Raw genomic sequence first — 26,290 nt, 5'->3', positions numbered from 1 at the left:
GAGTCTCACTCTGTTGCCCAGGCCGGAGTGCAGTGGCATGATCTCGGCTCACTGTAAGCTCCACTTCCCGGGTTCACGTCATTCTCCTGCCTCAGCCTCCGAATAGCTGGGACTACAGGTGCCCGCCACCACACCCGGCAAATTTTTTGTATTTTTAGTAGAGACGGGGTTTCACCATGTTAGCCAAGATGATCTTGATCTCCTGACCTCGTGATTCACCCGCCTAGGCCTCCCAAAGTGCTGGGATTACAGGCGTGAGCCACCGCACCCGGCCAAGAACAGGTTAATTTTGATGTTAACACACTACTATGGTATAGATTCTTGTAAGCATGTCAGTCATTACCAAATCAGAAACCACGTATCTGACAAGCATAATTTCTACACCTAGAATAAGTGGCACAAACTTTAGTCAGTGAATTATCTTGAAATGTAAAATTAATTTAAAAATAGAACCAGTAGGCCAGGCACAGTGGCTCACACCTGTAATCCCAGTACTTTGGTAGGCCGAGGCAGGCAGATCACTTGAGGCCAGGAGTTCAAGACCAGTCAACGTAGTGAAACCCCATCTCTACTAAAAGTACAAAAATTGGCTTGGTGTGGTGGCGCATGCCTGTAATCCCAGCTACTCGGGAGGCTGAGGCAGGAGAATCGCTTGAACCCAAGAGGCAGAGGTTGCAGTGAGCCAAGATTATTGTACCACTGCACTCCAACCTGGGCGACAGAGTGAGACCCTGTCTTTAAAAAAAAAAGAACAAGCAAGTGGTTGTAAGCATCGCTGAGGATATCAGATCCCTAAGACTTAATAATTAAGCATGGTAAAGAAGAGGTAACTCAGGCTTCCAAAGGGCAAGAGCAAGTAGAGTGAAAAAGCTGTACAAGTCTCCAGAAAGCAGTAATGACTTAGCATTCTGGATGCTGCTTTATGGCACAAAAGTATCATTATGGAGTGTGCTGGTGGAAGGCAAAGTTAGGAAAAGAAAAAGTAAAGTATCATTCATATTCAATTACAACATCTATCACAAATACTACTTTCTTCTAGCATAACATTGCTTGTATTCCGCAATTTATTTTTGTCTTGCTATCACCCAGGCTGGAGTGCAGTGGCGTGATCCTGGCTCACTGCAACCTCTGCCTCCTTGGTTCAAGCAATTCTCCTGCCTCAGCCTCCCAAGTAGCTGGGATTATAGGCATGCACTACCATACCTGGCTAATTTTTGTATTTTTAGTACAGATGGGGTTTCACCATGTTGGCCAGGCTAGTCTCCGACTCCTGGTCTCAGGTAATTCGCCCACCTCGGCCTCCCAAAGTGCTGGGATTATAGGAGTGAGCCACCAAGCCTGGCCATAACCAGGTATGTTTTCAAATCACAAGTCTTTGAATAAACTTGTTAAGTTTTGCCTGTGGGCTTCAAATTAAGATTCTTCAACTATCTTGGTGATCCTTGTGACCTTCAATGAGTCCATCCATATTCTAGAGTCTACCTTGGTTATACACCTTCATGCTTTATCCCCAAGTGCTTTGAGAACCATTTCACTGAGATGTTCTTAATGTTGACATAAAACCTTGAAACTATAACAGGGGAGATTTAAGAATTTAGTCATGTAGAAAGAGGACAAACTGGGAGGAAAAAGGTATTTAAAGCTCACTATAGGAACAAAGTACTCCTGCAGATGAGTTAAGACCAAATCCAATAGAAAAGTGGTTGATAAACATCACACAAAGGCAATCAGCCAAATTCAGATTATGGAAACCTACAGGTTAATCTTATTTCTTCAGCAAATAAGAAACAAAAACAAATAAATGAATGGCAAATCATCCTGAATAAGAGAAGAAACAGACACTTCAACTTTACTAAAGATATCCAAATGGCTAGTAAGCTTATGAAAAAGTACTATTCGTTGTCAGGGAAAGCAAATTAAAACCAGAAGATACCACTACACACACAATGGCTAAAATTATAGACTGACAACAGCAAATGATAAGGATGTGGACCTACTAGAACTCTGGGAATGTAAAACAGGATGATCATTTAGGAAAAAGTTTGTCATCTTCTAGTAAAATTTAAAATACATCAACTCAGGATATTCCCACTCCTAAGTACTTATCCAAATTAAATTAAATTAAAATGTAGGTTCACAAAAAGGTTGTACATGTTCATACCAACTTTATTCATGATAGCCCCAAACTAGAAACAGCTCATTGTTCACCAGTTGTTCACCTAACAGGTGAAACATTAAAATGTGGCATATTCATACATAGAATACTGCTCAGCCATAAAAAGGAACAAAGCTTAAACACACTGATGAATATACAAACATGCTGAGTAAAAGGAACTTACAGAATACATACTGCATAAGTGAGTCCATTATATGAGGTTCTAGAATAGGCAAAATTAATCTACAGTGAACAAAATCTAACAGTAGCTGACTGCCAGGGGAGGGAAGAAAGGACAGGAGAGGTGCAGGAATTGACTAGGTGAAAAAAAAATTCAGATGTAATACAAATGATCCAAACTTAGGGGTTTGAGTTACATGCTTTTACATCAAAACTCATCAAATGAGTCTGGGTACGGTGGCTCACACCTGTAATCCCAGCACTCTGGGAGGCCTACATGGGTAGATCACTTAATGTCAGGAGTTTGAGATCAGCCTGGCCAACATGGCAAAACCCCATCTCTAATAAAAACACAAAAATTAGCTAGGCATGGTGACAGGCACCTGTAATCCCAGCTACTCAGGAGGCTGAGGCGGAAGAATCACTTGAACCCAGGAGGCAGAGGTTTCAGTGAGCCAAGAGTAGGCCACTGTACTTTTAGCCCGGGCGATATGAGACTCCATCTCAAAAAAAAAAAAAACCTCATCAAATGATACACTTAGCATTTATTCACCTTACTGCAAATCTCCCTCAAAAAAACTCCAATGATGGCTGGGTGTGGTGGCTGATGCCTATGATCCCAGCACTCTGGGAGGCTCAGGCAGGCAAATCACTGGAGGCCAGGAGTTCCAGACGAGCCTGGCCAACATGGTGAAATCCCATCTCTACTGAAAACACAAAAATTAGCTGGGCATGGTGGTGCACATCTGTAACCCCAGCTACTCAGGAATCTGTGGCACGAGAATTGCTTGAAACTGGGAGGTGGAAGTTGTAATGAGCTAAGATCATGTCACTGTACTCCAGCCTGGGTGACAGAGAGACTCTGTCTCAAACTAAAAAAACAAAAACAAAAACAAACTCCCATGACATGTATGCTGAAAGGATTAAAAGTGAAAAATGTCTACAACTTACTTGGACATGCATATAGAAGAAAAGATGAGACTGCAGGAGGCAGGCTATGTGATAAAGCATGGCAAATGCTACTTGTAGAATCTAAGGGATGGGTATTGGCATCACCAGGATTTTATATACTGACAGAAAATGATCTTTAGGGTATTTAGGTGGGAAAAAAGCCAAAATACAAAATAGCACATATAGTATAATTTACATTTTAAAAAGAAATGAAAACATCCATTAACACTTGCTTAAAGTAAAAGTCACAGGAAGCATACATTAGAAACTGATGACAGGGCAGTGCGAGAATAGAAACTAAACAGCTGAATTACAGGATGGGAAGGAGAATCTTCACTACATACCCTTTGTATCTCTTCAAGTTTATTTCCTTCAAAAAATAAAATATAAATAACTTTAAAATAAGCCTATTTTTCTGAAACAGGGTCTCACTCTGTCACTTAGGCGGGAATGCAGCAACGCAAGTCACGGCTCACTGCAGCTTTGACTTCCCAGGCTCAAGCAGTCCTCCCACTTTAGCCTCACAAAGTGCCGGAATTACAGGTGTGAGCCACCACACCTAGCCTATTCTTGGTTTTCATATCATCAGGCTTAAGACAGATTAAACCTTCCTTCCTATACTTCCTTTCTAAAAATAAGAAAACCACTCGAACTAAAAAACTGGGCAAAAAACCCAGACACCTCACCAAAGACGATATATATGGACGGCAGGTTAAGTATATGAAAAGATGCTCCACTTCACTATGGGATTGGGAATTAAAACAAAGACACCACTATTCACCTATTAGCTAAAATGCGAAAGAGTGACATCACCAAATACTAGTGAGGATGAGGAGCTACAGAACTCTCCTTCATTGTCAATGGGAATTCAAAATGGTCATGTTGGAAGGGTTTGGCAGTTTCTTCCAAAACTAAACATACTCTTAACTTATAATCCAGCAACCTGGTTCCTTGGTATTTATCCAAAGGAGCTGAAAACAAGTCTACACAAAAACCTGCACACAAATGTTTATAGTAGATTTACTCCCTTCCTACAAACTTCAGAGATTCTCTTCTAATTTGCTGGACTTGGGGGATGAGAGGGTAATGTATTTCTAACGCGTTAGAGGAACTTGGATTGGAACTCTACTGCTGATATATATATATACCATTCTCCTCCATACACATATCCTACCAATTCAATGTGAGTGCCTTCCCATAATTTAGGGGAAACTCTCAGAACAATGGAGTTTGTGTTTTGGTTTTTTTGGTTTTGTTTTTGAGACAGAGTCTCGCTCTGTTGCCCAGGATCCGGGATGGAGTGCAATGGCACGATCTTGGCTGGCTACAACCTCTGCCTCCCAAGTAACTGGGATTACAGGCGTGTGCCACACGTGGGTAATTTTTGTATTTTCAGTAGACAGTTTCAACAAGTTGGCCAGGCTATCTTGAATTCCTGACCTCAAGTGACCCACCATGGAGTGTTTTAAATTCCAAAACAAACAGGATGTTAACACCAAAAAATAAATTTCCAAATGAGAACTGAATAAGGGCTGTTTAGGGCAGAGGACATTAATTAACAAGGCATGTTGATTAATAAGCAGATTCATGGCACACGATGTTGCCTTCCAAGTGGGTTCCTTATGCTTCCCCCTTCACATAACACAGAAGTAGTGAGAATTTGGAGCCTTCCTCCCAGGGAAGATTCGGTCCCCCTTCCCACGTGACAAAAGCTTCAGTTACCCACGCACAAAGGAACACACACTCTATTTCTGCTTCACTGTCTGGTGTCAATATTTAGAAAGACCACAATATTCAGCAATGAGCTCCTTGGTATTTACATAATGCTTCTGAGAGTTCTCCCTTGCAGCTCCTTAAGCAGCAGCTAGGCTAAAGCAGGATATGAGCACCCTGATCATATACCCCACTGCCACTATTCTTCCTGATAGCTTTACCACAAAGGAAGCTATAGACACAAGGAACCCAAACAGAAGAGGGAAATTCACCATCAATGCTTCCTTCAAAAGCAAACAATGATGCAAAACACAGTCTTCTCAAATGTGGGGAGACAGTACTGTCTTCCACTTGCACGGAAATAAGATTACTTTTACTCTATTATGTGCTTCTCTTCCTTTCCCATAACTACATTCACCTTAGCAATCACTTACGTACTAGCCTAGACTATGAACAAACACAAAACAGAGCATTCAAATACATCAGATGACTTCCCAATAATAGCCACCTTTTGTACAGAAAACTCAGCCTGTAGTGTGGCAAGAAGATATACCCGTTCAACCTTACCCATCATATAGCATTTTAATGCTTTGCTTGCATTCTTTTCCCACAGATGTGCAAATAAAAGTCATTAGCTTAAATCAATTGCAAATGAATTCCTCACTACCCCAATCACAGTAGACCCCACAGATCTTTTCCACAGCAAATTAGATACCAAATGTGAAAGAGAAACAAAGATCACGTTCTAAAAGTTCGTACAACTACGGATACCAGTTCTCAAGGCTTGGCATATTCAACCATATATGAAAACGCCATTTCCATCTAAGTAGTACTACCGACGATGTTAAGCTGGTTAAGTCATGTTCACAGGATTTAAAAGAACACATACACAAAAATTAACCCTTACTACTTATATTAATATACCAGGACTTGAGGTAATAATATATTCATAGATGACTCACACACTCCAATAATACTCTTAGGTAATCTTCAGCCTGAAACAAGTCTTCATTTATTGACTACTTACAGTACAGTGATTTTGCATCTTAGCTGGTAATCAAAGACGGTTATGTATTAAGAGAAGACATAGTCTCTCTTCCAGATACCATCTGTCAGAAATCTGGGCAAATTTAATTTTAAGAACTAGAATTGCATCTCCTGGTGGCAGTCGTCACCCTGAGAACAGGAACAAGGCAAAGAAAGTGTACAGGATTTTGATTCTCCTACACAGGTGCACATAGTTTATTAACGACTATATTTTGAAGCCAGCCATTTTGTCCAATATTTAAATTACAAGCTGTTTAATATTAAAGCAGAATGTACCGCCACATTGTGACAGAAGTACAGCTTTATCCATAAACCCTTCACACAATTATACATTAAATGCTATTATTTAAGCAAGGCACCCCTACTTGTCCTAAAATATGGGATGTACTACTCCATTAAAAAAGCAAATGAGGAGACTGATTTTTTTCCTATCTAAAGCTGGTTTAAATTCAAGTGAAGCCATTAATTTTCTTACCAGTCAGGACTGTTCTGACATGTCACTTCACAGTTTTGAGACTAACAAACACCCTTAGGTTTACCCCAAACCAAAAGACGCCAAGGAGGGACAGTTCAGACAACTTTTAAGACTAGAATGCCCCCTAAGTAGATAGGCACCAACGTTAAACGCCTTTAGCACAAGGCTTAGAAAGGCAAAACATTTCTAAAGACATAAAACCGCCAAACTGTCATTTACACTCACTAAGCTGTGGTATTTATTTTTTGTTTCGATTTTTTAAAATTCCTATCTCTAAGTAATCAAATACAGCAAAATTTAAAACCATTCTGCCAAACCATACCAGTTCAAAGGTCTGAAACCTTTCTTTGCTTTGGTGAATGTTTGGTTAAAATAAATCACTGTTTTACTCCATGAGAAGTTTTACATCAGAGCACTCAATTCACAGGCAAAAAAAAAAAAAAAAAAAAAAGTTGCTTTTTAAATGAAAGCGTTTAAAGAACACTGCTGAATATGTAGTCTTTACAATGGGTAACATCTCATCTATGAAAACAAACCATTTAATCATATAAAACAAAGACCATATTTTTAAATCAGATCCTGGACGGTTTAAACAAAAATTTTAATTTGTGGTTTATTTCATAATCCCAAACTGGATCTTTCATTTCTTCTTCTAAGCAGTCCACTACGAAACTTTTCTTAGAAGCAATTAACCCAAAACACCAAAATCATTTCCCTAGCAGTTACTGCTAATAAACTGGAACTGTATATCCCATGTCCAAGAAAGATGTGCAAATGAAATGCTTCTTGCTTCACCCTAAAAATAAAACAAAAAATGTCGCACATTTACTCAAGATGAAAAAGGATAGCACACATTCCCATACCATTTAAAACTGCAAATTCAAATTTTTCTCCTTTCTAATTTAGTGCAAGTTATCTGATAAACCAAGTTAAAGTGAGGAAAACTAGTTAGGCATTAGTGTTTACAGGCCGGTATAAAAAACACAGTTTCAGAATATATTTTAAATAGATTTTAGCTACTTTAGGTATTTAACATCACAGAATTGTGGGACTTCATATCCAAAAAAAGCAATAGAAGAGGCCAGGCACAGTGGCTCATGCCTGTAATCCCAGCACTTTGAGGCCGAGGCGGAAACATCACGAGGTCTGGAGATCGAGACCATCCAGGCCAACACGATGAAACCCTGTCTCTACTAAAATACAAAAAATTGGCGGGGCACGGTGGCTCAAACCTGTAATCCCAGAATTCTGGGAGGTTGAGGTGGGCAGATCAGCTGAGGTTAGGAGTTTGAGACCAACCTGGACAACATGAAGAAACCCTGTCTCTACTAAAAATAAAAAATTAGCCGGGTGTGGTGGTGCATGCCTGTAATCCCAGCTATTCCAGAGGCTGAGGCAAGAGAATCACTTGAACCCAGGAGGCGGAGGTTGCAGTGAGCCGAGATCCTGCCATTGTACTCCAGCCTGGGCAACAAGAGAGAAATTCCATCTCAAAAATAAATAAATAAAATAAAATAAAATACAAAAACTTAGCCGGGCATGGTGGTACACGCCTGTAGTTCCAGCTACTCGGTAGGCTGAGGCAGGAGAATCACCTGAACCCGGGAGGCAGAAGTCACAGTAAGCAGAGATCACAGCCTGGGTGACACAGTAAGACTCCATCTCAAAAAACAAAAACAAAACAAAACAAAACAAACAATAGAATAGGATATAGTAACAGAATGAATGCCCGTGTTTTTTTGTTCTTTTTTTTTTGAGACAGAGTTTCATTCTGTCATTCAGGCTGGCTGGAATGCAGTGGCACGATCTCAGTCACTGCAACCTCCACCTCCTAGATGCAAGTGATTCTCCTGCCTCAGCATTCCCAGTAGCTGGAACTATAGGTGTGCACCACCACATCCAGCTAATTTTTGTATTTTTAGTAGAGACAGGGTTTCACCATTTTGGCCAGGCTGGTCTCGAACTCCTGACCTCAGGTGTTCTGCCTGCCTCAGCTTCCTGAAGTAATGGGATTACAGGATTAAGCCACCACACCCGGCCACATGTGTTTTCAAGAAATCATTACAGGTAAGTGTCTCAAAAGAATGAGCCATTACATGTAGAAAAGTGACTGCAATACATCAGTAATACTTAAAATACTTTATGAGAAAAAAAAAGACATCATATATTTAATCGAGGGAAGGAACATCAAGAAGTATTAAGCAAATCTCATGGGTAAGTTAACACTATAAAATTATGTACCTCCTATGGCACAAAAAAAAATGCCATTTTAGGAAAAGAAAACACTGACACATTAACTGTGTTTGTGGATGATAACACTCTGGTTTCACATATATCCTTTTAAAAATACCTTAAACCAGAAAATGGCCGGGCATGGTGACTCACGCCTGTAATCCCAGCACGTTGGGAGGCTGAGGCTATCACTTGATGTCAGGAGTTCGAGACCAGACTGGTGAAACCCCATCCCTACTAAAAATATGAAAATTAGCTGGATGTGGTGGAGAGTGCCTGTAATCCTAGCTACTTGGGAGGATGAGGCAGGAGAATCACTTGAATCCGGGAGGTGGGGGTTGCAGTGAGCTGAGATTGCGCCACTGCACTCCACCCTGGGCAAAAAGAGTGAGACTTCTTATCAAAAAAAATAAAAATAAAAAACCTGAGAAAATGGAAAAGGTGTTTAAGTGGGAAAATAAAAAACTAATGCAAGTCATATATCCAGTCTACTACAATTTATAGCTACCAAAGGCAACTATTTTTTGGCACATAGCATGATGGATATTGGAAATTATGCATAAAAATTCTACATGGAGACAATGCTCAAAGCTATTATACAAATCATAAGGAATTATGGCTGGGTGCAGTGGCTCACCCCTGTAATCCCAGCACTTTGGGAAGCCAAGGCAGGTGAATCACTTGAACCTAGGAGGCGGAGTTTGCAGTGAGCCGAGATTATGCCACTGCAATCCGCCTGCTCAACAAAGCAAGACTCTGTCTCAAAAATAATAAAAAAATAGGCCGAAGTGGCTCATGCCTGTAATCCCAGTACTTTGGGAGGCCAAGGCAGGTGGATCACCTGAGGTCGGGAGTTCAAGACCAGCCATAACCAACACGGAGAAACCCCATCTCTACTAAAAATACAAAGATTAGCTGGGCGTGGTGGCGCATGCCTGTAATCCCAGCTACTCGGGAGGCTGAGGCAGGAGAATCTCTTGAACTCGGGAGGCAGAGGTCACAGTGAGCGGAGATCGTGTCATTGCACTCCAGCCTGGGCAATGAGAGTGAAACTCTGTCTCACAAAAAAAATCAATAAATAAAATTTAAAAAAAAAGAAAGAAAGAAAAAAATCATAATTAATTATATTTCCCAGAATTTTTTTTTTTTTGCCCCCACATCTGAGAAGCCAGAGTGAGAATTTTCATTCCTTATATTGACACTTCAATTATCATTAGTTTGATCTTTATTAAAAAGGAATGGTGCCAGGTGGGCTGGCTCACTCTTGTAATTCCAACACTTTGGGAGGCAAAGGCAGCAGGATCACTTAAGGCCAGAAGTTCAAGGCCATCCTGGGCAATATAGTGAGACCCCACCTCTACAAAAAATTAAAAAATTAGCTAGGCAAGGTGGTACACACCTGTAGTACCCACTACTCAAGAGGCTGAAGTGAGAGAATCACCTGAGCCCAGAAGGTTGAAGCTGCAGTGAGCTATGATCGCACCACTGCTAGCCTGGGCAACAAACCGAGACCTGGTCCCTAAAAAAATTTGAAAAATAAAAAGAGAATGGTTTCCACCATATTATAAATTAGTGAGTGGATGATTATTAGTTTATCAATACAAAATAATTTCCACAGTTGTAACTTTTTTTTTTTTTTCCTTTGAGTCTCATTCTATTGCCCAGGCTGGAGTACAGTGGCACAACCTCAGCTCACTGCAACCTCTGCCTCCTAGGTTCAAGTCATTCTCCCACTTCAGCCTTCTGAGTAGCTGGGATTATAGGCACCAGCCTTCATGCCCGGTTAATTTTTGTGTTTTTAGTAGACAGGGTTTCACCATGTTGGCCAGGCTGGCTCTAACTCCTGACCTCAGGTGATCCACTCATCCTGGCCTCCCAAAGTGCTGCGATTACAGGTGTTGAGCCACTGCGCCCAGCCCACAGTTTTACCTCTTAAATTTACCTTATTATCTGGAGCCCCTGAAGTCTTATTTTCCTTTTGGACATGAATTCAGGAACAGTTCAATATACCTATGATCTGAGGATAATGAGAAAGATTAGTTTTAAAAAGTTGAAAAGACAGAAAAATTTTACAGCCATTTTTCTCACAGTTCAGACAACAACTCAAATGCTTTGCCCTTACCCTTCCCTAATTAAAAACAAAATTTAGGCCGGCGCAGTGGCTCACGCCTGTAATCCCAGCACTTTGGGAGGCTAAGGGGGCAGGATCACCTAAGGAGTTCGAGCCAGCCTGCCAATATAGTGAAACCCCCTCTCTACTAAAAATACAAAAATTAGCCAGTTTGGTGGCAGGTGCCTATAGTCCCAGCTACTCGGGAGGCTGTGGCAGGACAATCACTTGAACCCAGGAGGCAGAGGTTGCAGTGAGCCCAGATCACACCACTGCACTACAGACTGGGTGACAGACAAGACGCCGTCTCAAACAACAAACAAACAAAATGTAAAACGGACAAACAGGCTGGGTGCGGTGGCTCATGCCTGTAATCCCAGCACTTTGGGAGGTCGAGGCACGAGGCTCATTTGAACCCAGGGCCAAGACCAGCCTGGCCAACATGGCGAAACCCGTCTCTACTAAAAATACAAAAATGAGTCAGGCATGGTGCCGGGCACCTGTAATCCCAGCTACTCAGATGGCTGAGGCAGGAGAATTGCTTGAACCCAGTAGGCGGAGACTGCGGTGAGCCGAGATAGCACCACTGCATTCCAGCGTGGGTGACAAAAAAAAAAAAAGAAAGAAAGAAATTTGCAGGATAATTAGCAGACAAATAAATGGTTTTTAAATTATAGTGTTTTTATCTGTTACATTTAATTTACTAGTACTAAAAGAATACAAATTCCCAAGGAAAAATTCTACAATCCCAAAACAGAAAGAGATATTTATAAGCAAAGACAAGCATCAAAAATGACAACGAAAGCCAAAGGCAGGACTTACGAACGTGGGACCGATCCTTGAGCATTGCTGCAACAGCATCCTCATGGGTCTCAAAGTGCACATCAGCTTCTCCAGTGGCCTTCCCGCTGGAGCTGTATTCCATGGTGATTCTAACAGGCTTGAGTGGAGCAAAAAACTAAACGACAAACAAAGGCAGTCAAGAGGAACATGATGGATGTAAGTAAACCCGCCTAGAAGTCTGGTGGCTCTTCATCTTTCTTTCAGACTTTGATTCATACACTTGATACATTTGTTTCTAGGAAATTCCTTTTTTAAGCAGTAATATATTTATACATCTAGTATGTCTTCTGGCTTTTCTACTTTTTCTCAGAACTCAAAGTGACATTTAAAGTGTCTGCTCTCAGCGAGCACAGTGGCTCACACCTGTAACCTCAACACTTTGGGAAGCCAAGGCGAGTGGATCACTTGAGGTCAGGAGATCAAGACCAGCCTGGCCAACATGGTGAAACCCCATCTCTACTGAAAATACAAAAATTGACCAGGCATGGTGGCACGTGCCTATGATCCCAGCTACTCGGGAAACTGAGGTGGGACAAATGCTTGAACCCGGCAGGCAGAGGTTGCAGTCAGCCAAGTTCAAGCCACTGCACTCCAGCCTGGGCGACACGGCAAGACTCTGTCACCAAAAAAAAAAAAAAAAAGAGAGAGAGAAAAAAAAAAAGTAATACCAAGCCACACTTTTCAGCTACAGAAAAAGCAAGCCTTGCAACCAGGAAGATGCCATCTTACTATCCAAAGATAACTCAGAAACATTATATATTTTCTTCTCTACCATCCCCAAATTAATACAAGTTCAATTTTAGAACTTCTGTTCAAATCTATTGAGACTGGGTATCTTACTGCCACACACGTTTATAATGTCTTGGGCATTGGCTTGGAAAGGTAATCCTCTCATGTGGACAAAATGCAGAGAAGACGTAGTTCCAAAATCAGCAGCCTCTGGAAGCTTTTCTGGCACCTCCTTAGGCAATTCTGAGAGGTGGAACAGAAAGCACTGTTAAAACATAAGAGCTTCAAGGGTTATTAACAGATTCTAATTAGGTATGACTTCTATGTCCAAATCCTCAATTCCTCTTAAGACCTTTAAAAGCCAAAATGATCTGAAATTTCTGCCACTTAACAAATATCACCTGAAAACCCATAAGCATTGAATGCCTCAGACCATTACCAGTTTAAGAACTTACCCCTTTCTGTAACAACAGAGAGCAGATAAAATGATTATGAATTAAACCCTAAAAGAGACTTTCCAGATTATAGGTACAAAAAAAAAAAAGGAACAAAGGCTGGGCATGGTAGCTCACACTTGTAATCCCAACACTGTGAAAGGCTGAAGCAGGAGAATCACTTGAGCCCAGGAGTTCGAGACCAGCCTGGCCGACAACATAGTGAGACACTGTCTCTACAAAAAATAAAAAGAGGCCGGGTGCAGTGGCTCACGCCTGTATTCCCAGCACTTTGGGAGGCTGAGGCGGGTGGATTACGAAGTCAGGAGATCGAGACCATCCTGGCTAACACGGTGAAACCCTGTCTCTATTAAAAATGCCAAAAATTAGCCAGGCATGGTGGCGGGCGCCTGTAGTTCCAGCTACTCAGGAGGCTGAGGCAGGAGAATGGCATGAACCTGGGAGGCAGAGCTTGTAGTGAGTCGAGATGGTGCCACTGCACTCCAGCTTGGGGAACAGAGCGACACTCCATCTCAAAAATAATTAATTAATTAATTAAAAAAAGAAAAAGAAAAATAAGTTAGCTGGGCATGGTGATGCATGTCTATAGTTCCAGCTACTCAGGAGGCTGGGGTGGAAGAACTGCCTGGGCCCAGGAGTTCAATGTTGCAGTAAGCCATGATTGTGCCACTGCACTCCAGAATGGGCCACAGAACAAGACCTTGTCTCAAAAAACAATATATATATACACACACACACACATATATATAGTGACAAGATAATCCCAGGGTACCAGTTTAAAAAGTATTTATCAAATTTAAAAGATTCCAAATGTTGCTCTGAGTTAGGAATCAAAGAAATAATTAAATCCAGAAGCAAACAAAAATCCTTACTTCTGGTGGGCACAGTGGCTCATGCCTATAATCCCAGCACTTTGGGAGGCAGAGGCGGGCAGATCCCCTGAGGTCAGTAGTTCGACACCAGCCTGGACAACATGGGGAAACCCTGTCTCTACTAAAAATATAAAAAGTAGCTGGCCACAGTGGCAGGCGCCTGTACTCCCAGCTACTTGGGAGGCTGAGGCAGGAGAATGGCGTGAACCCAGGAGGCGGTGCTTGCAGTGAGCTGAGATTGTGCTACTGCACTCCAGCCTGGGCAACAGAGCAAGACTGTCTCAAAAAAAACAAAACAAAACAAAAAAAATCCTTACTTCAGTCAATATTCCTGCTCATTACCCAAATCTTCCCCATCTTAATTTAAATACTGATATTTTACTTCCTTTTATCACATTTTTACTACCCAGCTTTTGATATAGTTAATAAAAATGATTAAATTAAAAACCTAGCAAAATAATTAAGTCTTTCTGCATATACTCAGAGTATGTACTATACTCAAAGACCTATTAAATCTTTAGGCCTGGTGTTTTGGCTCACAGCTGTAATCCCAGCACTTTAGGAGGCTGAAGCAGGTGGATCACTTGAGGTCAAGAGTTCCAGACCAGCCTGGCCAACATGGCGAAACCCTGTCTCTACTAAACTTATAAAAATTAGCTGGGCATGGTGGCATGCACCTGTAGTCCCAGCTACTCAGGAGGCTAAGGCAGGAGAATCGCTTGAACCCGGGAGGTAGAGGTTGCAGTCAGCCGGGATCGCACCACTGCACTCCAGCCTGGCAACAGAGCGAGACTTTGTCTCAAAACAAAAAAAATTTTTTTTGCAAAATCCAAAACATTCAAGATAGACCCAATGAGTCTCAAGAAGAGACAGGACCTTACCTATTTCCTTCTCACTTTCAAAAGCTGTCATAGGTCGAATATCCTCATTTACTTCGTGTTCTTCAAAGACCATTTCTGGCTCAGTTATATACTTAGCAGTAGGAGAAGATGCGATTTTCTTTCCCTTATGAGAACCAACATGTGTTCGAACTTCATTTCTTCTACTTGGAAATATCTCGATGTATCTATGTCAAGGCAAAAGTGAACAGGCACAAATGGTGCAAAGTAACTTTATACTGAACTCACTTAAAATAAACATGTATACATTATATTTCCAACAGCTTATGAAACACAGGTGTCCACACAGGTGTCCAAAGATAACAGGTAGGGAAATGGATGCAGATAGTAGCCCATGAAAACATACAACAGAGTAGGTCACTGATTTAAGTTTTTGCACCAAGGTAACACTTTTTCTTCATACACATTTTAACAATATTTTCTACTCTGTTTTGCTTCATGAGAACTATGCTTACGTTAACTGTGTATACAGAAAAAATTAATCTCATACGGGTTTTTTAAACAGCTGGTTAACAATCTCTTGAAGCCTTGAAATTCAATTCTGTGCAAATTAATCACATCTGTATAAGATATTAAAAGTCACAGTAAAAGAAGAGTTAACTTCCCCAGAACTTCACTAAAAGGCTAATGAGAATTCAAGAACTAAGTATCAATTATGACTTGCTATCACCGTGGAGGGGACTATCTATTAAACCCAAGCTTCTGGAACAATTTTTTTTTTTTTTTTTTGAAACTTGGTTTCTTGCTGTCACCCAAGATGGAGTGCAGTGGTGTGAACATGGCTCACTGCAGCCTCAACCTCCTAGACTCAAGTGATCTTCCTGCCTCAGCCTCCCAAGTAGCTGGGGACTACTGCCGCCTGCCACCACACACTGCTAAATTTTGTATTTTTTATTTTTGTAGACATGGGTTCTTGCCATGTTGCCCAGGTTGCTCTTGAACTCCTGGGCTTAAGTGATTCTACCCACTTCAGCCTCCCAAAGTGCTAGGATTACAGGCATTGGCCACCACGCTCAACACAGTTTTCTTTTTCTTAACATGGCTTTCTAAACTAAGAGCTATAAAAACAGCTTGTGTTTACAAATCTATGAAGATTAGATATGCACTACTTCTTTAAAAAAAATCTTTGAGCCTGGACAACAAAGTGAGACACTATCTCAACAAAACTTTTTTTTTTTTTTTAATTAGCCAGGAGACCAGATGCAGTGGCTCACACCTGTAATCCCAGTACATTGGGAGGCTGAGGCAGGTGGATCACTTGAGCTCAGGAGTTTGAGACCAGCTTGGGCAAGATGCAAAACCCCGTCTCTACAAAAATACAAAAATTAGCTGGGTGTGGTGGCATGCACCTGTAGTCCCAGCTACTTGGGAGGCTGAAGTGGGAGGACTGCTTGAGCCCAGGAGGCCACAGTCGCAGAGAGCTGTATCACTCAACTGCACTCCAGTGAGGTTAACAGAGTAAGATTCTGTCTAAAATTAGCCAGGCCCATGGTGATGCATGCCTGTGGTACCACCTACAAGGAAAGCTGAGGTGGGAGGACTGCTTGAGCCCAGGAGGTCAAGGCTGAAATGAGCAGTGTTTGTGCCACTGCACTCCAGCCTGGATGACAGAGCAAGATCCTGTCTCAAGAAACTAAAAAACCTTTGAACCACTTCTATCAGTAGATCCTGAAACACTGGCTTTGGAATGGCTATTTTGTTTACTTCAAAGGAACTGATTTAAAAGGCCAGAAAACAGCAAAAAAGGTAACCCAACAGTGATTTAACATTTGACATTTTAAACTGTACCTCCAAAACTAAAGTTAAAACACAAACGAACCCACTTATCATCATGTGCATGATGATATGATGTCAACATGAGACACTGTACAAGACAACTGATCTAATTTCTTCAAAAGTCAATTGCTTTTAAAAAGAGGGAGGGAATAAGTAAGAGGGATTTGCTCTAGTTCAAGAGAGTCAGTGGTCAGGTGCGGTGGCTCACGCCTGTAATCCGAGCGTTTTGGGAGGCCAAAGTGGGAGATCACTAGAGCCCATTGGTTTGAGGCCAGCCAGGGAAACACAGCAAGACCCCACCTACACACACACACACACCACACACACACACACACACACACACAGCGAGGTGTGGTGGCACATGCCTATAGTTCTAGCTAGTTGGGAGGGTGAGACGAGAAGATTGCTTGAGCCCAGGAATTCAAGGCTGTAATGAGCTATCACCATGCTACTGCACTCCAGCCTGGGTAACAGAATGAGATCCTGTGTCTTAAAAGAAAAAAACACACACAGAGAGAACTATGGACATAATAATCAAATGCAGTGTATAGACCTTATCTGGATTCTGTTTCAAAAAAGATATTTTTGTCCGGTGTGGTGGCTCACACCTGTAATCCCAACACTTTTGGAAGCGGAGGTGGGTGGATGACTTGAGTCCGGGAGTTCTAGACCAGCCTGGCCAACATGGTAAAACCTTGCCTCTACTAAAAATACACAACTTAGCTGGGCGTGGTGGCGCATGCCTCTAGTTCCAGCTACTCGGGAGGCTGAGGCAGGAGGATCACTTGAAACTGGGAGGCAGAGAGAGGTTGCAGTGAGCCAAGATCACGCCACTGCACTCCAGCCTAGGCAGCAGAGAGAGACTCCATTGCCAAAAAAGAAAAAAAGGATATTTTTGGTATAATTGGAAAAATATTATTATGAACTGTTATTAGATAATATACTATTGATAACGGTGTTAGATATAACAGAAATTATGTAAAAAAAATTTTTTTTTACAGATGCATACTAAAAAAGACCAGATGAAGTAAATATAACAGATGTTATATTTTATATATAAATGTGTTAATCTAGCTGCTCTAGGTACACTGTCTATGGGTTAGTCCTGCTCCACAAGGAGCAGTCAAAAAAAAATTGTTAATCTAAATTATGGGCATTTGATGGCTCACTACACTACTCTCTCTACTTTTCTATGTTTGGATAACTTTACAGTCATATTACAGCACATTCGTCAAAATGACTTGATGTGTGACACTTCTGCATCATTAATATCTGCTTTACTCACCGATTACCAATTTCTTCCCTGTGTTTCAACAGGGCTTGGTTGGCCATTTCTGGTTCTTCAAATTGCACATAGGCTTCCCCTGTTTTTCGTCTCCCTCTGTAGTCCATCACAAAAGTAATGTCAACTATATTCAGTCCTAGGACACGAAAAGAGTTTAGTGCTACTAGCAGGTTTTTTTAACCTTAGAATTAACACCATCATTCAAATACTAATAAAATTTTTTATTCTTCTGCCAGTCCCAAAACTGAATACATGCTTGATAGGAAAAAAATTATTATGCAGTCAAAAGTCAGTAACACCTACATACCCGTATCTCCAGAATAGGTAGGGTCCAAGAAGCCCACTCAAAACATACAATTCTCCCCATCATTTTTTTTTTTTTTTTTGCTGTTAATTATATACTAGGAAACAACAGAACTCATAGACTTCACTGCTAATGGTTCTAGGAATTAGATAATACTTTTAAATTACATAAATTGTTATTGTCTTACACAAATATAGCCACTATTATGAGAAGTTATTTCCTTCAATAGTAAAACCCTCATGAAATTATTTTGAAATCTGACTTGCCTCCTAAAATCTGCCTGATAGAAAACACATATAAAATCTATAAAGATTAGAAATTTAAGTGAAGAGCTCTCCCCTAAAGAACCTAATATAACTGCATGCTATTGCCCAGAAAGAGGCTCATCTCAGATATAGGAGATAACAAGGGAAAAAAGATATGAGCTCCCAAGCATAATATAACTGCAAAATACCTGCAAAGAAATCTACAATGTCTTTCTCATTGCAACTGTAAGGAAGTCCTCTCAAACGAACCACACCATCATTTACCACAGGTGAAGATTTGACCTGCAAGCTCTTCATTAAGGCATCCACATCTTCATTGTTTATCTCATACACTACGAAGAAAAAACACAAAAGGGATGAAAATTTACATAACAAAGGAACAAACCCATTTAAAAAAATCATTACAACTTGGTGGGTTATCCAAGAATTCAAAAAATAATTATTTTAATCCTTATGCACTTCTCTAGAGAAAATAACAAATGACATTTATCACATATTTACCATGCAGGCATAACTTCTTTAATTCTCACAGCTTGTAAGATACTTGTCAGCCGGCTACAGTGGCTCATGCCTGTAATCCCAGAACTTTGGGAGGCCAAGGCGGGTGGATCACCTGAGGTCAGGAGTTTGAGACTAGCCTGCCCAATACGGTAAAACACTATCTCTAATAAAAGTACAAAAATTAGCTGGGTATCATTCGCCTGTAGTCCCAACTACTTGGGAGGCTGAGACAGGAGAATTGCTTGAACCCAGGAGGTAGAGGTTGCAGTGAGCTGAGATCATGCCACTGCACTCCAGCCTGGGTGACAGAGCGAAACTCCATCCTAAAAAAAAAAAAGGTTAACTTGGTCAATATTCTCATAAGAAAGTTTATCTATGTTTTATTCTCACAACCTATAAAAGAATGCATTCATACAATCTAAATACTTCATTATTAAGACTCAAATAAAAACTGCCTTGAAAAGTATAAAACCTAATGCAATGAACCCAAAATGTCAAAATCTGACTTCACATACCTTCCACATACCGCTGGCCCATGTACATGCGGTGCTTCTCTAAGGCTTTCTGCACATCCTGCTCTGACTCCATTTCAATTAAGGCATCACCCCTTCGTTTCCCATCTCTATTTAGGAGGAAATGTATTCCATTCTCACCGTTGCGGATTCTGCAGTCTAAAAGTGTATGAGCAAAATCAATTGAAAACAGAAATCAAACTTTTAGCTCAATTATGTAAGTCATGAGAATGCAATTTTCCAACAAACCAGGAAACAAGTGTCATATTCCTTACACGAATCCCCATCTCTTAAGCCATCCAAACACCAGTAAGAATTTAGTCTCTAAAACCTTCCAAGTAGAAAAGATAAGCAAACCTTAGCACAGAAGCTTATGATCTCCTTCCTGATCACTAAATGGCAAATAAGGATAGGCCCAACACAAAATTCATTATTTCTATTCCAATGTCTCTACAATCACTTAAGGAAATACAATATAGTTAAATTCATACGTGTCTTCCTTTAAAATCATATCCATAGGACTCTAAAATATTTCCTCTAAGAATAATTTTATTACTATAATTTAATTCTTTTTTGTTGTTTTTGTAGAAAGGGGGTCTCATTTTGTTGCCCAGGCTGGTCTTGAATTCTTGGGCTTAAGTAATCCTCCCACCTTAGCCTCCCAAAGTGCTGGGATTACAGGCATCAGCCACCACGCCTAGCCTTTTTGCCTTTTTCATACTGCATACTTTTTATAATGGGAGTAAGTCCAAGATGTAAGTGGCCAAGAAGCTTTAAAAAATGTTTGACCAGGCTCACTCTGGGCATACTGCCTAGGAGTTACTCCTGCTCCACAAAGAGCAGCTAAAAAAATTAATGAAATAGCCAGGCGTGGTGGTTCACGCCTGTAATCCCAGCACTTTGGGAGGCCAAAGTGGTGGATCATCTGAGGTCAGGGGTTTGAGACCAACCTGGCCAACAGGCGAAACCCTGTCTCTACTAAAAATACAAAAATTAGCCAGGCGTGGTGGCAGGTGCCTGTAGTCCCAGCAACTCAGGAGGCAGAGGCAGGAGAATCGCTTGAACCCAGGAGGCGGAGGTTGCAGTGAGTCGAGACTGCGTGAGACTGTACTCCAGCCTAGGTGACAGAGCGAGACTCCATCTCAAAAAAAATAATAAAAATAAATCACAGTCAGATACAGAAACTAAAAAAAATCCCACAGAGACATAAACTCTCCAAACATGGTACTAAGGGAACTTTATTCCTTGATACTAAGTGACCTTCTATTCTAAATGTCTGTATTAAATAAATAGTCACTCTTAATTCCATATTTCCACTGACAGGCTTGACTTTTTGATATGTATATATTAATACCACAGAGAAAAATAATTTCAAACCATGCAATTTTGTTAACTTTTATTTAGTACATGTACAGGACTGTTACACAGGTAAACCACGTGTTACAGGAGCTTGGTATACAGATCATGTAGTTACCCAGGTAGCAAGCATAGTACCCAATAACTTTTATTTTTCTTTTTGAGAAGAGTCTATCTCTGTCGCCAAGGCTGGAATGCAGTGGTGTGATCTCAGCTCACTGCAACCTCCTCCTCCTGGATTCAAGCGATTCTCCTGCCTCAGCCTCCCGGGTAGCTGGGATTACGGGAGCGCGCCACCACACCTGGCTAATTTTTTTTGTATTTTTAGGAGAGATGGGGTTTCACCGTGTTAGCCAGGATGGTCTCGATCTCCTGACCTTGTGATCCGCCTGCCTTGGCCTCCCAAAGTGCTGGGATTACAGGCGTGAACCACTGCACCCGGCCCCGATACGTATTTTTTAATCCTCTCCCCCACCCTCAAGTTGGCCCTGGTGTCTGTTGTTCCCCTTTGTGTCCATGTGCTCTCACTGTTTAGCTCCCACTTGTAAGTGAAAACGTACAGTATTTAGTTTAATGTTCCATGTTAGTTTGCTTAGGATAATGGTCTCCAGCACCACCCACATTGCTGCAAAGGATATAATCTCGTTCTTTGTTATGGTTGTATAATATTCCATCATACCAGCCGGGCGCAGTGGCTCAGGCCTGTAATCCTAGCACTTTGGGAGACGGGCAGATCATGAGGTCACGAGGTCAGGAGATTGAGATCATCCTGGCTAACACGGTGAAACCCCGTCTCTACTAAAAACACAAAAAATTAACCGGGCATGGTGGTGATCCGTACTAGGGAGGCTGAGACAGGAGAATGTCATGAACTCAGGAGGCGGAGCTTGCAGCGAGCCAAGATCGTGCCACTGCACTCCAGCCTGGGTGACAGAGCAAGACTCTGTCTCAATAAATAAATAAATAAAATTCCATTATACTATGTAGTCTTTACATATTATAAACTAATATATAACATTAATAAATATATCATTACATATTTATATAATATATATTTATATATAATCATATATTAATTATATAGTATTAACTAAACATAATTACATATAATTATATATTATATAAAATTTGTTACATATAAATATTAACATATCATTTATCATTAATAATTATATAATTATATAATAAATGTATATTATTAATATATAAGTAATATATTAAGATACAAATTATATATATGCTATATATAAATTATATATATATTACAGGCCTGAGCCTGTTATATATGCAAAAGTTAATAAATTATATATTATATTACATATATTAACTAATTGTTAATATATTCATTAATATATTTATATTAATTACATATCATATATCAATTATATATTAATATATTAGCATTAAATAATTTTTGTTGCATTCAAAGTCTTTATATATATGTAAATTGAGACAGTCTCACAGTGTTGCCCAGTATGGTATGGAATTACTGGCCTCAAGCTAGCCTCCCACCTTGGCCTCCCAAAGTGCTGGGATTACAGGCCTGAGCCACTGACCCTGGCCCAAAGTCTTTCAATTTGTTACATACTGCAAACAGTACACATGGTATCACTTGGTATATGCAACCAACCAGAATGAGACAGTTCCCAACCATCAAAAAGGAAGCTGACAGCATAGTCTGAGGTGGATTTGTAGCACTACCTTTTACTCAGACAAAATCACATACTTAAAACATACATATCTGCTTGTGAGAAACAATATAAGGAAAAAAATAAATAAATAAAACATACATAAAACATACCTGAGAAAAAGTTAAGCACATCTTCCATAGTGCATGACCAGGGCAGTCCTTGAGCTCGAATGAGATAGACATCATCCACTCCTCTTCTAACTTGGATGGGGTCAATTCATACTCAGGCGGTGGTGGAAGGTCTTCCAGGTAAGTAGTTTTGGACTCCTTCCAAGGGAAATGAAGAATTATAAAAATAGTTACATTTACAGGTAAAAAATGTAAAAAAAAAATTCTTAGAAAATGTTTATTCTACAAACTAATATTCTAGATATTATTTCAGAGGCAAAAAGTAAACTTCACCAATCTAACCCATCATGTTTTGGCTTAAATTGTACATCCAAAAGCCGTAAGCAGGTATATCCTAAAGGTTTGGCAGGACATAAATTTCATTCAGGGTTTGTTTTAAAATTCGTCGACCCCAAATTACAGCTAACAATAGTGTAGTTAAGGTAACACAAGAAAGGTCCCAACAATTTGACAAATATTTGATTGCCCCTACACACAGTGTTTGCCCTCATCTGAAATAGCTATCTAGAATACAACAAGCATACAAGATGAGATGCTGAGTGCTATAATTAAGATACAAAATACTACAGGAATTCAAATCAGAGGACTAACAGAAGAATCAGGACGTGACATGAGATGGGCCTTGAAGGAAGGACAGAATTGTTAGAAGGATATAAAAGATAGGGTATTCCAGTTTGAAGGCGAGAGAAAGAAGCAGTACGACCAAAGGACCATTTGAAAAACAGCAATTAATTCCAATTAATTCCGTTTAAATTAGGAGCCAAAGAAGGTGACCTGGCAAAAGGAAGTTGGTACCATAGAGCAGAGGGCCTTGAGTGCGGAGCTCAATGTGTGTCCTTCACTTGGTAGGCAAAGGGAATTTAATAAAAGGCACTGAGGACTGGGTAAATCAACAAGACAGGACGCCTTGGGAAGATTCCTCTGTCCGCTGGTATGCCAGATCAAGTGATTAAGGGAAAGATCTTAAAGGCAACAGCAGCAGTGTGAGGCTAAAGACTTGTAAAGTCTCTTTTATCCGATTAAGTAAAACTGGAATTTAGTAAGACTCCACCAAGCACTACAACCATAACCTAAGAAGACAACTCAGGCTTTAAGACTTGCACTCTACTGGGCTAGGTGCGGTGGCTCACGCCTGTAATCCCAGCACTTTGGGAGGCCAAGGTGGGCGAATCACGAGGTCAGGAGTTCAAGACCAGCCTGGCCAACATGGTGAAACCCCATCTCTACTAAAAATACAAAAAATTAGCCGGGTGTAGTGGCGTGTGCCTGTAATCCCAGCTACTCAGGAGGCTGAGGCAGGAGAATCGCTTGAACCCGGGAGGTGGAGGTTTCACTGAGCTGAGATTTCGGCATTTCACTCTACTGGACTAAGGACAGAGGTATCTTTGTACTATCTATCATTTGTTTTTTGAGATGGAGTTACGCTCTTGTGGCCCACACTAGAGTGCAACGGCGCAATCAGCCTCCCGAGTAGCTGGGATTACATGCGCCTGCCACCATGCCCGGCTTTTTTGCGTTTTTTAGTAGAGATGGAGTTTCACCATGTTGGTCAGGCTGGTATCGAACTCCTGAGCTCAGGTGATCCACTCGCCGCAGCCTCCCAAAGTGCCGCGCCCGGCCCTATGTATAATCTTCATGAAGGCTTAATGTTTAGTTTTAAGGAGTAAATGTACATAGTGTCTAACACATAGATGCTCTACAGGTATCACTGCCGTCAATTTCACAGAAAAAAAAAAAAGAGAGAAGCCAGCTCACAAAGGTTTATTAGAGATTGTTTTGTTGTGGTTTTTGTAGACAACTCTCCCTATTTTTCCAGAAGTCCATAAGCATCACAAGCTTTTACAGAAAAAGGCATCGGAAAGTATTGGGCCAGGATTCTAATCAATTATCTCAGCCACTGGCAGACAGCAGCCATGCTGATGAGCCTCCCAGTCTCCCTAAGTTAAAGGAGAAGCACAAATTGAATTCAGATAAATATGACCCAAAGAATCCGGGGCTGGGTAGTTAAAAAGTGTGCAGACACTTCCCAGATGCCACATAACAATAAGAGAAACGTTCATCTACAAGGCACAAAATATTGGCAGTCTGAGTTAAGTACACACGGACTTTTCTAAAAAATAAAGAAAAAATGGAAAGGAGAACATTGTAAATTCATTCCTGGGACCCCAAATTGTGTCCTCAACCCTCAACGCTCCCTCCCCTTCACCCCCTCCCACCAACAGCTAAATCCCCAAACTGCTTTCCCTGACGAGGCGACACACAGTCCTAAAAGACCTTCTGTATGAGTGGAGTTGCAGAGGTGACCTTCAGTAAACCGGGACAGCTCGTCTTTCCCTGGGGACAGGACAGGGAAGGGCGCGATGGGGACAGGTTCCTTCCCCACAAGCCAGCCCACGCAACTGTGTGCGCGCACCTTCCCAGCCGCGGCCCACCGAGAGGCGCCGAGGGCCGCCCAGGCCTAGCGCTCAGGCTGCACGGAAACCCCCAACCCTCGGCGGGCTCTGGCCTCGCAACTTCACAACCTGCGGGCGGAAAGCAAGGTGGGCGCGTCAGCAGCCTCACGAAACCTACCATGGGCCCGGCGGGGAACAAGGCCTCAACATTCACCCCAGCCACACTTAAACTGCCCAACAGACCCAGAATCGAGGGGAGAACAAATCAAGGAGAAAACCCGACGCCTAGGAGAGCGTCCCTTGTTCCGGGGCCCAACAGGAGCACAGGGTGGACGGGGGAGGGCGTGCGGCGCGTGTCGAAGATTCCCCGGGCGCGCCCGCGAGGCGCACAAGGAGGGGCGCGGGGGCGCGTGCGCGCAGCCCCGGAGGAGTCTAGCCCCAGATGCCCCGCGGCACCCACGTACCTGGCTATAGCTACGCGTCGGGCCCGCGGCCGCCGCCAGCGACTGCGGCAGCAGAGGGGCACGGAGGGCAGGGTAGGCCGCGGCGGCCGCCGCCGCGGCAGAGGTGGCCACAGGGGGAGGCCCCGCCAGCCTCCCGGGAGGCACAGGCCCGGTCTGGAGGCCACGCGTCTGGGAGGCAGCGGCCGCGGCGGCCCCGAGCAGCAGCAGCAGGCGGCGGCGGCCCGAGACGCCCGATGGGATAGAGCCAGCGGCAGAGTAGAAGGGCAGGCAGGCGGCGCCGGTGCGCCGGCAGCTGCTGCAGTTACAGCCGCAGCCCCGGAGCAGCGCCCCGAGTACCCAGCGCGTGCCGGCCATGGACTCCGGAGGCGGCGCGGGGCCTGTAGGCAGCCGCGGCTGCAGCGCGAGCGGAGCGGAAGTGGAATCCAGGGCCGGTTGGGGGTGGGGGGTGCCGGGCACATGCGCCGCGGGCACTGGGGGCAGCGGTGAGTCGGCAAGAGGCGGAGGAGAGCGCGACGCTCCGCCCAGTCTCCGCCCCTAGGGCGGGTCTGCCCATGGCTTGGGAGGGGCCCCGGGAAGCGGGTGCAGTCGATCTGCTCTTTTTTCAGGCGGGGGAAACTGAGGCCCAAAGAACGTGAGGCTTGGGGCCGGGCGCAGTGGCTCATTCCTGTAATCCTAGCACTTTGGGAGGTCGAGGTGGGCGGATTTCCTGAGCTCAGGAGTTTGAGACCAACCTAGGCATCACGGTGAAACACCGTCTCTTCTAAAATACAAAAAGTTAGGCCGGGTGTGGTGGCTCACACCTGTAATCCCAGCACTTTAGGAGGCCGACGGGGGGTGGGGGGGTGGGGGCCGGATCACCTGGCCAACATGGTGAAACTGTGTCTCTACTAAAAATACAAAAATTACCCGGGTGTGGTGGCAGGCTCCTGTAATCCCAGCTACCCAGGAGGCTG

General features: G+C 42.4%; 1 protein-coding gene across 1 annotated transcript; it reads right to left on the bottom strand.

The window, feature by feature from the left end:
- Positions 1-5,988: 5,988 nt before the first annotated feature.
- Positions 5,989-25,804, bottom strand: GRSF1 (G-rich RNA sequence binding factor 1). Its single transcript, XM_033214492.1, is given in 11 exon segments — positions 5,989-7,317; positions 10,696-10,770; positions 11,686-11,821; positions 12,557-12,678; positions 14,644-14,828; positions 17,723-17,858; positions 18,481-18,624; positions 19,309-19,464; positions 22,463-22,540; positions 22,543-22,618; positions 25,338-25,804. Coding segments are annotated over 10 exon segments (1,437 nt in total). The 5' UTR covers positions 25,692-25,804; the 3' UTR covers positions 5,989-7,317; positions 10,696-10,720.
- Positions 25,805-26,290: the final 486 nt, after the last annotated feature.

The sequence above is a fragment of the Trachypithecus francoisi genome, unplaced genomic scaffold, assembly GCF_009764315.1.
Source record: "Trachypithecus francoisi isolate TF-2019V2 unplaced genomic scaffold, Tfra_2.0 Lachesis_group1, whole genome shotgun sequence".
NCBI classification, from domain to species: domain Eukaryota; kingdom Metazoa; phylum Chordata; class Mammalia; order Primates; family Cercopithecidae; genus Trachypithecus; species Trachypithecus francoisi.
The sequence above is the reverse complement of the archived record's forward strand: the minus strand, read 5'-3'. Positions and strand labels throughout refer to the sequence as shown.